The following is a 15,185-nucleotide window of genomic DNA, read 5'->3' as shown; positions in this document are numbered from 1 at the left end:
ATGATGTCAAAGAGGGTAATGGAGAGACAACTAATCCCATCCCCCCCCCCCACGTCAAAAAATTCCCGATCATCCTTGACCTAGAATGGTGATCTCGAACTCCTGGTGGAACAATCTAATTTGCAGGCAAAAGATAATACATCTTTTGTATTAACTTAATTATAAAAATAGAAACATTGCGGTCATGTTATAAAATATATAGCCATTACCACACATGTAATATTTGACAGAACTAGTTCCCACAAGTCTCACACATAATAAGCCTTCAATACATTCATGGTCCCTCAATTGAGACCAATCACAAATTTTGTGTAGCAACAAGAGACCTACCTCAAATCAATAACTCCCTTCAGCCACCCCAGGACGTCCAATCACCACTGTTACACTTTTTGATCTCAGCCCAAGGTAGTCATGAACAATGAAGGGCAACATTGTAAGAGAAAAAGGTGTTGGTCTAAGGGATTTGTTGCTAACTTTCTTTTGCTATTTGCTCTGTTTATTTTGAAATTGTGGCTATCAACGTGCACAGAAATGGAAAACAAATGTGAGGCGACAGGATAGCATTTAACTTATATTGTGTATGTGGCTCATATAGAATGGAACACAGGTTCCCTTTACAAAGATATTTTCTTGTACGGGCCTTAAAGTCTTTTATGGGCCTAAACTAGAGTTAATATAAATAATATGTTATAACCCTATTTTTCACTACTGAATAATATTATCTCCCTTTTGCTCTCGTGGACGTAGGCACACTGCCGAACCACGCAAATTCTTGTGTTGATGTCTCTATTTCATCTCTTTATTATTGCGCACTAAATCCAACAACTTATTTTTTTCAAGACTTCAAAAATTACTACTACGTTTTTTTCCCTTATAAACATCTAGCAAATTGAATATCTTAAAAAAACTTCAATTATTATGCACTACACACTAGTGTGAGCCCCTACAACACTTAAATTCTCAAAACAAACACTCTCAAACTCTCCCATTTGTTCCCACTTTCTGTGCTTGTGCTCTTAGTATGTAACTTGCATGATCTAGACACTCAAGTTATGGCGCATAGAGAAACTTTGAATTCTCTATCATTGACGAACAACCAATATATCAACAATGCACGAATATAACAGCTTCATCTATCTGTTTCTGCACATGCTTTCCCTCATTACATGTTTTTACAAATGGTTTTTTGGTTAATTCACTTTCCTAAAGGTTTTTAAATCTAATATCAGAATTCATTTTTTATTTTTTTTATTTTTTTTTTTAAGTCTTACTGTTAGAAAAAAATTAACTTGACATGCAATCCAAGTATAGATGACAAGAAAGGGAACTAAAAAATTGCTCAAAAGTCAAAACCTGAACGGAATTTCATCGTGGACCATTTGAAGGAGATTTTCCAGGTCCAAAGCCTCTATGAGAATAAGTAGCAGCTGCACTTTGGCATGATAGATAGAACGCACTGCTTCACTGGTTATTTTCTTGTTTATGTAATTTTTTCTTCTTACAGTTTCATGTGATCTTAGAAAAAAATTGAGTCGACTCTTGACTCTTCCCAGTTAGTTGCGTAGTTCTGTATGAAGCTTCACTTTTTTCTTCGCTATCGGTTTGTTCCATTTCTGTGCTGCTTAGGTGCACCGTTAGAAGGCCTCTTTTATGCCATTCCTGTGCAACTTAGTTGCAAGGAGAAAAAAGCATCTTTTGAGGTCAAAAGAAGCATTGGGATGTAATATGGTCTGGTCGATTTTGGGGGATACCTGAGTGTGCTGAGCCTCTTGGAGGAACTTACTGGAATTTATTCTTGCCTTTTCAAATAGTAAGGTCCTACGCTCTTGGTAGCCATCTATTCATTTTTTGCCTTGGATACATTCATTGACTTAATTCTTGCCTTTTCAAAGTCGATAAGGGATAGTTTCTCCTTTTTTCTAGTTAACCATGTGATTATCGTGGGGGAAATCTTCAAAAGAAGTGAAGAATAAAACAAAACGGGGAAGTTTCATTGATACACGACATAGGAAATGCATTAGGCCAGGAGCTCCTCGAAGATGTCGTCGTGATACTACTTCTGAAAGAATATCTCAATCAAGGGACATTCACAATCACCATCGTCACAAGTGTTGTGCTCCTTAAGTTTTGCTGCTAAACCTAGGCCAAACCACTTCCTTTTCTAGTGGGTCACCTTGCTAATCTTTATCTTGCTAATTTTTAACCAGTGCATTAATAGAATTGGAAACTGATGGAGGTTCCAATCTTCTTTGTTACCGCCCATCCCTGAACCTGCACTCGTACCAAATGGGCCACCTGTTACAGATGGTGAGGAGACCTGGCAACTGCTGCTACTCCCTGTGATGGTTCCAGTAATATGGAGGTTCATCCCACTCACATCTCCTAAGCCCTCAAGCATCTGATTATGAGATTGGGATTAAATCTGATACAGGTAGTCCTTCCAGGTGACTTGGCCTGTCACAAACAGCAATTTTTTTTTTTTTTTTTGAATATTCAACTTGAAATATTTCCTGTTTATATAAGCGGATTTATTTCCTTCCTACAATTCCTTCATGTTTATTTTTTGTTGATGTAATCTCAGAAGAAAATATGAACTGACTCTTTAACTCTTACAAGTTTAACTGATTCTGTTAAAATCATTTCCATAGTTTTGTATGAAGTTGCACTCTTTCTTGGCGATCGGTTTGTTCCATTCCTATGCAGTTTAGGTGCAAGGAGAAGGCCTCTTTTGTGCCATTCCTGTGCAGCTTAGGTGCAAGGAGAAGAAGGCCTCTTTTGAGGTCAAAAGAACACTTGCATGCACCATAGGGATAATATTATACCTTCATGTCCCTGCAACACCTGGTTTGGAACTAGATTTTCTCGTTTCTATATTTTTCTTATTCAAGTTTTTTGTAATCTCAAAAGAAATATGAACCAATTTGTCTCTTATTTCAATAGCTGTTGTTAGTTGCATGGTGTTATATGAAGCTGCACTCTCGGTCTGGGATAGGTTTGTGCCATTCTTGTGCAGCTTAGGAGCAAGGGAAAAAAGACCTCCTTTGTGCCATTCCTGTGCAGCTTAGATGCAAGGTGAAGAAGGCCTCATTTGAGGTTAATGGAACTTTTGCACGCATGTGCATAGGGATGTCATATGGCCGATCTATCTTTGGGGAGACATTGCCCACGTACCTTAAATTTTAGAATGTTTAAGCAATAAGTTTTTCCTTTTATATTTAACCATGTGGTTGAGGTGGGGGAAGTCTTCGAACGTAGTGAAGAACAAAGCAAAATAGGAAGTTTCATCACTACACTACAATGATCAAGTCAATTGACGATGATGAAATATATTGTATGGGACGTTAAGCAATGTCAACCATCGGGAAATGGAATGTGAAAATGAGAGAGGAGGGGCAATGTATATGGTTAAGTGTCTATATCAGCATTACCTTTAAAATGACAATGAGGAAGACTATTATACATATTGTGATAATGCTCCATTCACTTTACTAACACATACAACATAGTGATACAGCGCTATGGTTTTGAATTAAACTCTCTCACATGTTTGCATGTGAATTTGGACTATTTATTGTGTTAAATAAATTTTTGGGCTAGGCATGTCTTGAGACTATGAACGATTGCATTTTATTTTTTATTTTGAAAGTAGAAAGGAACATTTGGGGAGAATTGGTCTTTGCAGCATTTTTGAATTGAACTTTTTTAGGTCATTATTCAAATGAAATAGAGTCCCCTTTATGAGTCTGCAACTCCTGATGATTGCATCTGTTTACTTCAGCAACAAAATGGATTGACAGATTATTAGGAAACAAAATGTAGGCGGAAATATTTACTTGGATGATCAAATCAAAATGTTCATTATCCCATATATTGAATAGCACCACTTGCTCAATTAATAACTACATAATCCCTTTTTGTATATGCTGGCTTGGTGTGATTCATTTTTCATTAATGTTGCTGATCACTGTTTTTATGTGCTTTGCATTTATTTTTTATAGTTCACATATGATAATAGTACACCGCAAAGTGCTTCTCTACCAAAGAATCGTTCTAAATGAAGAACAGATATAGCATGGGCCGTTGTACAGAGATGTTAGAAACTGGTTCTATTGAAAAAAAAATAAAAAAATAACCAACAACAACAACAAACTTGTTTGCTTGTATTGTGGAAAGGCTTTAGCAAGAGGTGGTATCAATATGGTCAAACAATATTTAGTGGGATTATAAGGTGACGAGATTCGTGTCATAGGGTACCTTCTGATGTTAGATTCAAGATGAAGGAAAACTTGGAAATCTTTGCTGCAAAGAAGCAGATAACTAAAGAAGTTCTTGATGAGTATAACCCACGTAGTTCTTATTATCGAGAACGTGAAGAGAAAGTGTATAGAGATTTGGGCGAAGATGATGTTCAAGAAATCATCCCTCCCAATTCTAAAGGAAAGGGTGTTGTTATTGGAAAAAATGAAAGAAAATGAATGAGAACTACAGATTTAAAAGAATAGAAAGGAATTGGTTCTTACTTCATGCCAAGAACAAAACTTAGTGATCAATTTACAATCAAAAGTGTTCTTCAGAGTAAAGAAGTTATAGAGAAATGTGATCTCACTATATCGAAATGGATGATTGATTTGTGTATTCCTTTCAACGTCGTAAATTCTGTGAACTATCAACAAAGTATAGATGTCAGCATGGGTCCTAGCTATAAAGGCCCGAACTTTCACAGTTTTCGTGGTTATTTGTTGGTTAAAAATGTTGAGGAGGTACAGAGTTATGTTGAAAGTTATCATTTAACATGGAAGACAATTGGTTGTACAATTATACCAGATGGTTGGACAGATCAATGTAAAAGAATTCTTATTAATTTTTATTTTATTGTCTGAAAGGAACACTACTCTTAAAATCCGTAGATGCTTCAGATGAATCAAAAAGTGCTGACATGTTATACAAGTTATTTCTAAATGTTGTATTATTTGTAAGTTCAGAATATGTAGTCCATATGGTGACGGATAATGCTGCAAATTATGTTGCTACTGGTAGGTTATTGGGTCAAGAGTTTCAAACATTATTTTGGTCTCCATGTGCAGCCCATTGCACTAATCTAATGTTTTATAATATTGGTAAGCTTGATGAAGTTAGTATTGTCATATCTCAAGCGTAAAAATCACGAAATACATATACAACCATTGCTACCCATTACATTTGATGAGGAAGTTTACCGGAAGAAAGGAAATATTTCGACTTGCTACTACTCGTTTTGCCACTAACTTTATTGCTCTACAAAGCATATTGGCACAAAAGGATCCATTAAGAGCAATGGTATTGTCTAGAGAATGGACTTTATCAGCATATGCAAAGGAAAGTAAAAGAAAAAGATTTGTTGATGACATACTTGATTTTGTGTTTTGGAAAGAGTGTATTACTATTGTGCAACTTACTGAGCCCCTCGTTCGTGTTCTACGGATCGTTGATAGTGATGAAAAGCCTTCGATGGGCTACTTGTATGAAGCTATTCTTGTGGTAAAAAGTGAGATGGAGAATAGATTTCAAAAATGGAAGAGTAGAGTGACTCCTTATTTGCAAATTATTCAAAATTGACGGAATAGTCAATTGCGTAAGAATCTTCATGTCGTTGGGTATTGGTTAAACCCTTCTTTCCAATACAATAATCCTGATATGGAAAATCATAAACATACTATTTCAGGACTTTTAGATGTAATTGAGAGAGATGTTTATGATCAACCTGATGTAATAATCAAATTAACTAGTGAAATGAGACTATTTAGGCAAGCACATGGTGACTTTGGACGTTAATCTACTGTAGCTGATCGTCATAGAATGGCACTTGGTAAATTGTTATTCTTATGTTATGTACTTTGTTATGTTATATAATTTAGATTTTAGTTTATTTAACATATGCCTATTTTACTTTCTCTTTGTTTTGGTACAGATGAATGGTGAATGTGTTATGGTAGTAGTGCACCAAATCTACAAAAACTTGCAATTCGAGTATTAAGTCAAACATGTAGTTCTTTAGGTTGCGATAGAAATTGGAGCATGTTTGTACATATTCATTCTAAAAAGAGAAATAGACTTGAGCACCAAATGTTTAATGATCTTGTTTATGTTCACTATAATTTACGATTGCAACAATGGTAATGTTAGTTAAATAAATCTTTTCATCCTTTTGTGATTTTTTTTATTTTATTTTAAGATTTTGCTTTCTTTTACTAAAATTATATTTTGATTAATTATAAATTGAATATTGAACTTTGTTTAGGAATCATTTCAAAAATCGAAATTATGATCCTATTGACTTTGAAAAGTTTGGCATATATGGCAATTGAGTATTAAGAGGAGGATCCACCAAATATGGTAGATGATGAGTTGGAGATATTTCGTCGTGATTTGGGGGCATGCTCTATACAAAATGATAAAAATGATAGTAATTATTTGACTGATGTTATTGCTTCTCTTTTATTAAAGTATATATGATGTAACGTTAAAATTTAAAACTGTTTTTAGATGAATTACATTTTGATGATCTTGATCTTGATTGTGATGGAAATGATAATAGAAGTGAAACAAATAATGAAAACGAGGATTTTAGTATGACTGAGACTCCATCATTGATGTAAGGGAAGAAATTGAAGAATTTATGTTCAAGACTCCATCATGGATGCACTCTTAACTCTTCTTAATTGAGAAAATATTGACTTATTTTAAATAATTTACTTTATTAACATGTTCTTTACCTACGTTTAACTTTTATTTGATGGTTTTACTTTTGAAAGAATATTCTTATAGTATATGAAGCTATCTTGTTGAGCTTTGCCATTTGAAGTAGGTGGTATTTTTTTATTTTTTTTTTCTCCAATCATTTATTGTTTCAAATCCATATTTCACTACATATGAATTTGTAATAGAAACTGATACTTAGTTGACAAAATAATATGAGGTTAATTAGTTATTAGTAGAAAATGAAAAAAAAAAAATTATTATTCCATAAAAATAGATAATAATATTTTTTTTTTATAGGAATTGACCTGCTAGTTGAACCACCAAATCGCTGATTAAACCATTGATCCGTCGACCCACTGTATTGTCCGGATCGACATCCGGGTCAGATTTGACAACTATGGTATTTTGAATGTCTTTTACGACTTGTGGATCTTTCTCATTTTGAAAAGGTTACTGAGAATTTAGAATATATACGTATTGGCCTTTCCTTAACAAATGCAGTCGATGGAATTGTTTCAGTAATTTTCATAAAATAGAAAGTTTCTTTCCGGACATAGAAAGTTGGAAGCAGAAGTTTCTATTTGTAATTTTGTTTTGTTTACCTGATGGGCATATCTAAATACGTCCTAACGAAACAAGAAAAAAGGATTCAATGCATCATTTTTTATTTTTTATTTTTTTGAATAATGCTATGTTTACATACAGATGGGGTGTTGAAAAGAAAGTGAGATTTTATTTTCATTATTTTGTTGAAGAAATTCTGATCCAATCATCTAACTATATGATTTTTCAATTTGCTATAAGAAATCTAAGACATTAAAATTGATTACAAGAATTCTCTGTTACCTACCTTACCTTACCCTGTACATGAAATTTGTTTTGTTCATGGACGTGATCAAATAATTCTAATGCGGCAAGAAGATTATGAGTTGTCAAAGATCAATCGTATGAGCAAGACAATGAAAAAATCCCAGTAAAAATAGGGACAAGATAAAATTACAAGATAAAAACAGCAATAATAAGCAAATCTTGGTCAGAATCAAAAGTTTCAGCTGTTAAACACATCGTGAACTAAAATTACCGAAGTAGGGGTGCTCAAAAAACCAGATAATTGGGGGGGGGGGGGAGGGAAAAAAAGGGGGGGGGGGGGGGGGGGGGGGGGGGTGGATATGGAAATTGTAAACCAAAATTCAGCAAATAATGTTTTCAGTGAGAAAACTGCAAAAGCCCCATCACCTCCTCATTCCCCGTCCATGACCTCGGAAAGCGGGTCCACCTCGTCCTCGGCCACCCATGGCACTTGCAGCAGCTTCTCCTTGTGCACTCTCCGACTGTATCCAAAGAAATCAAAGTGCAATAGAAATCAATACATGAGGACCACATTTCAAGTGGAAGTGGAAACTACAACATCCCGACTTTCATGGATTTAATGGACTTTTGAGTTTTAAGACATTGACAAAAAAATTTGAAATTACCTTAGGATTCTTAACGGTTTCATCAACGCTCAACACAAGGCAAGCTGCTTCAGTAGCTGCATTTATAGCATTAATCTGTAAAAAGGAAGGATTTGAAAACGTTGAAGTTGTTAGCAAGCGCATTGAAAATATCAAACAATCAACGTCCCATAATTAAGCGCAATTCAAAGATACCTTCACAACTGCTGGCTCCCACACAAAGTTAGCAAACGAGTCAGCAACTCCACCAGTGTTGATATCTACACCATAAGGTGCACCCTCTCCTGTTCAAATCTCAGAACGAGTAAAATTACCACACTTATGCCACGTTATGTAGGGAGGATTGATGTGCTAGATGTTATTAAGAAAGAAAGAAAAAAAGGAGTTAAGATCTTGTTTATTCTATGGTCCAAATCTATGCACTGCTGTGGTACCAAACATGCACGTTATGTTTGAAATAGACCCATGAAACACCAAACAACCATCTCCACACAGGCACAACAGTACGAAGGAGGATGACAATGCATTTCACCTACTTCAGCAGACCATACGGCATATATGTAGTAGTGTGTAATAATAATTATATAGTGGCTTACCAGATGGAAGAGCATGTTTTTGTCTTAGTTTGTTCAACACATCAGTTGCATCAAAACCAGCATTATCGCACAGTTGCCGCGGGATAACCTGAAACAAATTGTTAAATTTAGAAGCAGATATTGTATAGATGAACAAATGTTTATATCCATCTTGGAGGTCTAGTTTCTTGTAGTCACAGATGTAATGGGCTTTTCCCAGAAAGAACTAACAACATTACTTTTGTAGTAACTACCTCAAGAGCCTTTGCATAAGAGTTTATAAAGAGCTGAGACTTCCCAGCTATTGTACGTGCATGCTGCCTCAAGTATCGGCTTACTTCCATCTGCATGTGCAAGATATCTTTTAATGATTAAATAGACAAGATTGAAAGTCCTCAAATATACACCTCGTACAAGATGGTAAAGGATTCATACGTCAATAGCACCACCACCAGCAACTATGGTGGAGTTTTTCAGAGCCCTTCTGACAATCATAATTGCATCATGTAAACTTCTCTCAGCCTCCTCAATGAACTGAAACATCAAAGACAAATGTTAGAGGGCCATAGTCTAAATCATGCAACAATTTGCTGAATGGTAATAGTCACAAACCTGATCTGCTCCACCACGCAGAACTATAGTGGCAGTGAGGCCAGATGGGCATCCACTAAATATATTAAATCGCTCATTCCCTACTTGATTCTCCTCGAAAAGCTCACAAAAACCGAGAACCTTATCCACAGGAAAAGAAAAAGTTGGATCAGCAGTTATTATAAACATTTATCATAAAAATGTTTAAAAATAAAAAAAATAAAACTGTAACATCCTCAAGAGGAGGGCATGTGCATTTGGTCAGTTTAAATCAGGTATAAAAATTATGACCAACCTCATCAATAACGTTGTTCACAGTTGTTTGCACTGTTCCACCAGTAGCAGCAGCAACCCGTTGCAGATCTTCTTCAGTAACACGTCCTGCACAAAATATATCTCGATCTGCAAAATACTGCAAACAAACAGCAATTAAGATATTTTTTTCTTGTAAATAAAGATTATGAACTCAAATCATTTTTCATTCTACAATAATGCCCATTTGATACATAACCTTCTGTCAAAATGATTTCCTTTTAGTTCTATAATTAATATATATATATATATATATATAGTAGGCGATGGCATTGCTTGTATTCATGGTCTTGATGAAGTAATGGCGGGTGAATTAGTAGAATTTGAAGAAGGTACAATAGACAAATGCGCTACGGAGAACAAGAAGTTCTTAAGTTTAAGGATTCATTTCTACCCATCTTTCTTTTGTCCATGCTTTCCATTTGTCAACAACCAACAAAAGTGTTCTACTTCGACTCCCCTCTTTGAATCAATAATTAATCCATTTTTCAGGAATCCTGTTTTTTGTAAATTCTTTTCTCCCCTCCACTTTCTTTATCATTATTCCACATTCTAGCCGACGAAATTAGTAATATTATCCGTAAATGTATTGAACAATATAATAGAGCGGGTAGCGGGAATCGAAGCCACATCATTAGTTTGGAAGGCTAGGGGTGATAGTCGACGTCGATTCAGCATATATATATAAATATATCATAGAGATAAAGCCAAATACGAATTTGGACATAACCCATCCGTTGCTCATGAGCACTTATGGCATGGATTATTACTGTCATTCACTACTTAAAGAAAAAGTTGGCTAGTGTAAATCATCATGCGACTTCAGTGTGAAAATTGTAAACAATGTTTTTGTCAGAAATTGGTTCAATTAAGTGTCGAAAATATGCAACAAAATTCCATCCAAGACCTGGGCTTCTTGAATAAATCAATAAATATACATGAAGTAGCTGATTCTTCGGAAAACTCAATGTGTTCAGGTAATAGCTAGGATTAAGTATTTTCCTCAACAAACTATATGAGTTAACAAGTGAAAAGAGAATACTACAGTCAGCACCTGTGTTGCCAGATCACCAATAGCAAGCCGTGACAGAACAACTTTGGCTCCACTCTTAACACATTTATCCAACTTGTCGTAGATGATATTCCATTCTGCATCAACAATTGATTGATACTGTAATGGATCTGACAACCTGTGAGGTGCAAAAAATTGTCAGCCAAAATAATTAAATAGGCATTCGCTGTACTTACCAGTGGTCCAAATGGAGGAAGTAGAATAAATGTAATGAGGTCAAAAACTCCTTACCTTATCTCGGCATTTTCTTTCTCTGATTTTAGCTCCAATTCTATGTTTAACAAAAGTATCTTGGGATTTTCAAATTTCTTTGGTTGCTGTTCAAAACCAGCATATGAGAATGTCTTTTTGAAGGCAACTCCATTCACAAGAAAAGAATCCCTCATGTTACCTCCAGGAACCTACAAAAGCAGTGAAAATGAAATTTTCTTTTTTGCCTTTTTTTTCAAAAAATATTACAAGGGTTATATATAAAATTAAAATCTGCAAAATTATTCAGAGTTTGTTTCTCAGAATTCCTTTTTCCTTTAATTGAGTTTTCTTATGAATCTTATATACTCCATTTGTCTCTTCCAACAATAGTAACATATTGTGTAATCTTGTTTATGAAAAATAAATATTTCACTGACAGGCTTTAAGACAGTGCACCCCTATAAATATAGAAAATCTAACCATTGATATGACCATATAAATCAGCCAAAAGATCAACAAAAGGCATTCTATCTGTGACTCTGTCTAAACATCAACGTCTAGAGATCCATAACAAACTTGAGATAAAAGCACAACAGTTAAGCTTAACTGTCTAGACTATAACAAGATACACAATGGACATTTTCTCCCATTCAAAGAAGTTATCACAGCAACAATGCTAAGAGCGTGATTAAACTACCCCCAAACAACATTACTAACAAGAGTTCAAGATGCAAAAATGCACCAATGAAAAAATCTAATACCAACTACCAAGTAACCAAAACATTCACATGTATACAGTAAAATAAAGGTTATAATCAATCGAAAACAAGCAAGAAAGATTTATATAAATTTTAAGATTGAACATTAGGTTCTTATACCTTCTTAATTCCAATCATATTTAGCCTATCTTCGTATCCAATAGCGATGACAGCATCCACAACCATGGATGCAAAGAACTCCTTCTCACCACCAATAAGCTTCGAAGAGAGTGTTGTAGCAGCACATTTAGCCAGCAAATTCTTCTTTTCTTCTAAGCTTTTCCCCTCTATGCTGATAGCTAATTCTTTAACTTTCTCAATGGCCTATTACAGAACACGTTACATGAGAAACAAGTAGACCACAGGTTATGCCCAAATTCAAGAAGGCAAAACAGGATTTTGAAATCATTACCAAATGACTAGCTGTTCGATAACTCCGTATAAGATTTTGAGAGTGAACTCCATCCTCAATGAATGGCTTCGCTTCCTTTAGAAATTCTCCAGCAAGCAGAACTACTGTAGTGGTTCCATCGCCAACCTGCAAAACAAAACAACATAAAGCGGTGACAATTTCTTAGCCATAGAGAAACAGAGAGTGATTATGAAAAAGACACTGTATAGGTTACTGATTTAAAGCTTCATATTACTGCCACATTAAACAGACAATTGCATGTTGCAGGTTTTAACGAAGAGCGGCACTTGATTCAGCCAACACATTAACTGACGATGAAAAGAACGGATATTGTGTTCAGCTTGGTGGATCTCTTAAACTTACCAGGGAAAAATTCCCTCAAGTTTTTAACTTCAAAATAATAACTAATAAGTCAAGGAAATTGCCTGCAAAAATTACAGCAAGCCTCATTTACTCGCATACCTAATTTATAATTTGTCAATATCTTCAAAATAGCACTTGCTCCAAAAAATTGAATAAAGCACCCTCAGGTTTTGAATCAATTAAAACATTTATCTTATAGAGGAAACATATGTGCTAATAGTTCACATTTATTTAAAAGAAATGAGAATATTGATGTCTAAGATGAGACTGCAACAACAAAAATTCAAAGATATTGATACCTCCGAGTCTTGTGACTTGGCAATGTCCACAAGGATCTTTGCAGCAGGGTGAACGATGTCAAGAAGCTTCATTATGGTGGCCCCATCATTCGAAATGGTAGTGTTTCCCTTCTCATCATGGATTAGCTTGTCCATACCCCTTGGCCCAAGAGTGGTCCGAACTACATCAGCCACAGCCATACATGCATTTATGTTGCTTATTAACTGTGGTTTTCCTTGGGACGTGTCTGTCCCTTCCTTCAGCAGTATGATTTGAGGTTGCTATTGTTTGACAAACAGAATTAACTTTTGTATTTAGAGAACTGAAGAATATATATAACACAAAAAATGATATATTCACTTTTTGATAAAATCAACTATTATTGGTTTAGGGATTCTGTAAAGAAAAGAAAAATTGAAACAGGAATAAAATGGAATTAGTTATAGAGTTTTCAAAACAGCAATGTCAATTTTATTCCACAAAGCATAACAGCATATTTGTAGAGGTTGAAGTTTCAGAAGTTATTAAAGAAGCAAGGGAAAGATAATGTATTCCCCAGATGATGAAGTATATGGAGAAGGCTGTCAAAAATATTCAGCAAATTACATTTATTAATTTATTATGATCCAAAAATTGATGACAATCTAACTTCAAAATTGCCAAAATCAGTTACTATCTTCTTTCCAGGGGACTCAATTTTTAAATTCAGATCTTAACTTCAACTGGAATACGAAAGATGAACTTATTCAATTTCTCTACACCTAATAGCATTTCCACGATATAAATATAAACCCATCAATAATTAACCAGTAACATTCATAAATTAAGCAGAACCATAAATACAAATTTCAATTTTCAGAATTTTCCACACTCCATCTTCACTGAAATATACAGTAGGTAACCTTCAATTGATCGTTATCCCCTAAATTTCAATTAATGAACTGAGTACTAGTAGACTAGACTCTACCTGAGAAATGAATAAAACATCAACGTGTACAGAGAGTAACACAATATGAAATCACACAAAAGCGCACAACTTTACACAGATGCACATTACAGAGATTTGAGGAAGAGAGATTAAACTTACCATCATAGTCGCCATTTTTAATAGCAAGCGTGCGAGAGAGTGAGAGTGGAACTGAGAGAGAGAGAGAGAGAGAGCAAGCGAGCGAGCGCGAGCGTTCTAGGGTTTTAAGAAGTGTTCCTTTTGGGTTCTTTGTCTTGAAACTTTTAAGGGCGTGTTTGGTTTGGTAAAACAGCTTATTTTCTGAATTTCAATTTACATCCTCAAACGATTATAATTTAACAATTATGTCCCCATTCTTTTTCTTATCTCTCTTTTAACTTCAACCTTCTATTATAATTAGCCAATTACTGTCTCGACGCTAAGTAAGGGTAAATTGCTACTTTTCAATTCCATCCGCGCGTAATCAATAATCCGATAAATCAATTGTGATAATGTGTCTTTAATTCATCCTAACTTGGAGTTTGCTCTAATTCCAGGACCCTTCTGCATAATTGGAATTTCATTAGGTTTTTTGCATTGTCAATGGCGAAAGATGAGGTAATTTCACCTTTTCTATTACTATTTTATTCTGTTTAATTTACACTGAATGAATCACATAGACTTTCCAATATGAGTTCAATTTGTTTAACGTGAACTGATCACCAAATGTAATCTGCTATAATGACTGGACTTCCGTCAAGGTAAAATTTGATTAGGTTGCATTAATTCTGGTTGTTAATTTTATTTTACTGGCAGAATGATGGAGGATTGCAGACTGTTGAAGGGCAACTAACGGAAAATCTTCAAGAAGTGGTTAGTGAGTCTGCATTTTCTATCTTATTTGTGCTCTCATGGTTTGAAGATTTTATTTTTCGTTTATAAGTTTCTGTTAGTAAATATCATCACTATTAGCAATGTCTTGTTTTTCAGATTCGAAGGAAAGCTAGTATTTTGGATGAAATACAAATTATACGAGAAAGAATCGATAAAGATTGCCCAGATTCTGCACTAGGTTGGAGACTGGTTTCTATTTTGGAATCCTTGAAGGTTATTTCACGATTCCTTTTCTGGAATTGCCAATTATAATGCATTCGCTACGTTCTCTCTTGCCAGGTCTGCTTGTGCTGCATTTGGCAGCACGGAGTTTGAACCTTGGAATTATGATTTCAGAAAAATTTTAGTTCAAGTTTGAATGAAACCAAACTTTCTGCTTTGTTTTTCCCCTAATTACCAGGTTCCGAGGCCATGCTGCCTAATGTAGCCTTACTCCAATCATGAGAGGTGGAAACATGTATCATATTTCTGTGAATGTTTGTTTCTCAATTGAAGGATATAGAAAGTGTTGATAAAAACAAAGGGAAAAAAATTTTGTCTTCCATTTATCAGTATTTTTAACTTGCCCCAAGTTGATTTGTATTCCTGTAATTTTGCGT

At 34.8% G+C, this 15,185-nt stretch overlaps 2 protein-coding genes and 1 long non-coding RNA gene across 3 annotated transcripts; 2 read left to right on the top strand and 1 right to left on the bottom strand.

The window, feature by feature from the left end:
* Positions 1–1,470: 1,470 nt before the first annotated feature.
* On the top strand, positions 1,471–3,600 carry LOC111393955. Its single transcript, XR_002702524.1, has 2 exons — positions 1,471–2,844; positions 2,941–3,600. It is a non-coding gene; the product is annotated as an uncharacterized LOC111393955 (long non-coding RNA).
* A 674-nt stretch (positions 3,601–4,274) lies between these two features.
* Positions 4,275–6,635, top strand: LOC111393144. The gene is made up of 7 exons (XM_023018536.1): positions 4,275–4,448; positions 4,575–4,827; positions 4,884–5,131; positions 5,212–5,359; positions 5,411–5,524; positions 5,702–5,794; positions 6,523–6,635. Exons 1-7 carry the CDS (start codon positions 4,275–4,277, stop codon positions 6,633–6,635), a joined length of 1,143 nt encoding a protein of 380 aa, XP_022874304.1.
* A 1,238-nt stretch (positions 6,636–7,873) lies between these two features.
* Positions 7,874–13,975, bottom strand: LOC111393954 (T-complex protein 1 subunit eta-like). Its single transcript, XM_023019747.1, has 14 exons — positions 13,834–13,975; positions 12,767–13,027; positions 12,105–12,230; positions 11,813–12,016; positions 10,974–11,143; positions 10,725–10,860; positions 9,654–9,770; positions 9,380–9,499; positions 9,203–9,301; positions 9,022–9,111; positions 8,789–8,876; positions 8,388–8,476; positions 8,214–8,288; positions 7,874–8,069 (listed from the first exon to the last, which is right to left on the bottom strand). The coding sequence occupies exons 1-14, from the start codon at positions 13,846–13,848 to the stop codon at positions 7,971–7,973; spliced, it is 1,689 nt and encodes a 562-aa protein (XP_022875515.1). The 5' UTR covers positions 13,849–13,975; the 3' UTR covers positions 7,874–7,970.
* Between the last annotated feature and the right edge of the window lie 1,210 nt (positions 13,976–15,185).

This window comes from Olea europaea, chromosome 4 (genome assembly GCF_002742605.1).
Source record: "Olea europaea var. sylvestris chromosome 4, O_europaea_v1, whole genome shotgun sequence".
NCBI lineage: Eukaryota > Viridiplantae > Streptophyta > Magnoliopsida > Lamiales > Oleaceae > Olea > Olea europaea.
Note: the sequence above shows the minus strand (reverse complement) of the source record. Positions and strands in the feature narration are given on the sequence as shown.

Coding starts and splice junctions, on each gene's coding strand:
- LOC111393144 (XM_023018536.1), top strand. CDS start 4,275: ATGAAGGAAAACTTGGAAATCTTTGCTGCAAAGAAGCAGATAACTAAA. Junction 4,828..4,883: donor TTGTACAATTATACCAGATG/GTTGGACAGATC, acceptor ATTGTCTGAAAG/GAACACTACTCTTAAAATCC. Junction 5,132..5,211: donor ATATTGGTAAGCTTGATGAA/GTTAGTATTGTC, acceptor TTGATGAGGAAG/TTTACCGGAAGAAAGGAAAT.
- LOC111393954 (XM_023019747.1), bottom strand. Junction 8,289..8,387: donor GGGAGCCAGCAGTTGTGAAG/GTATCTTTGAAT, acceptor TCCTTTTTACAG/ATTAATGCTATAAATGCAGC. Junction 8,070..8,213: donor AAACCGTTAAGAATCCTAAG/GTAATTTCAAAT, acceptor CTTTGGATACAG/TCGGAGAGTGCACAAGGAGA.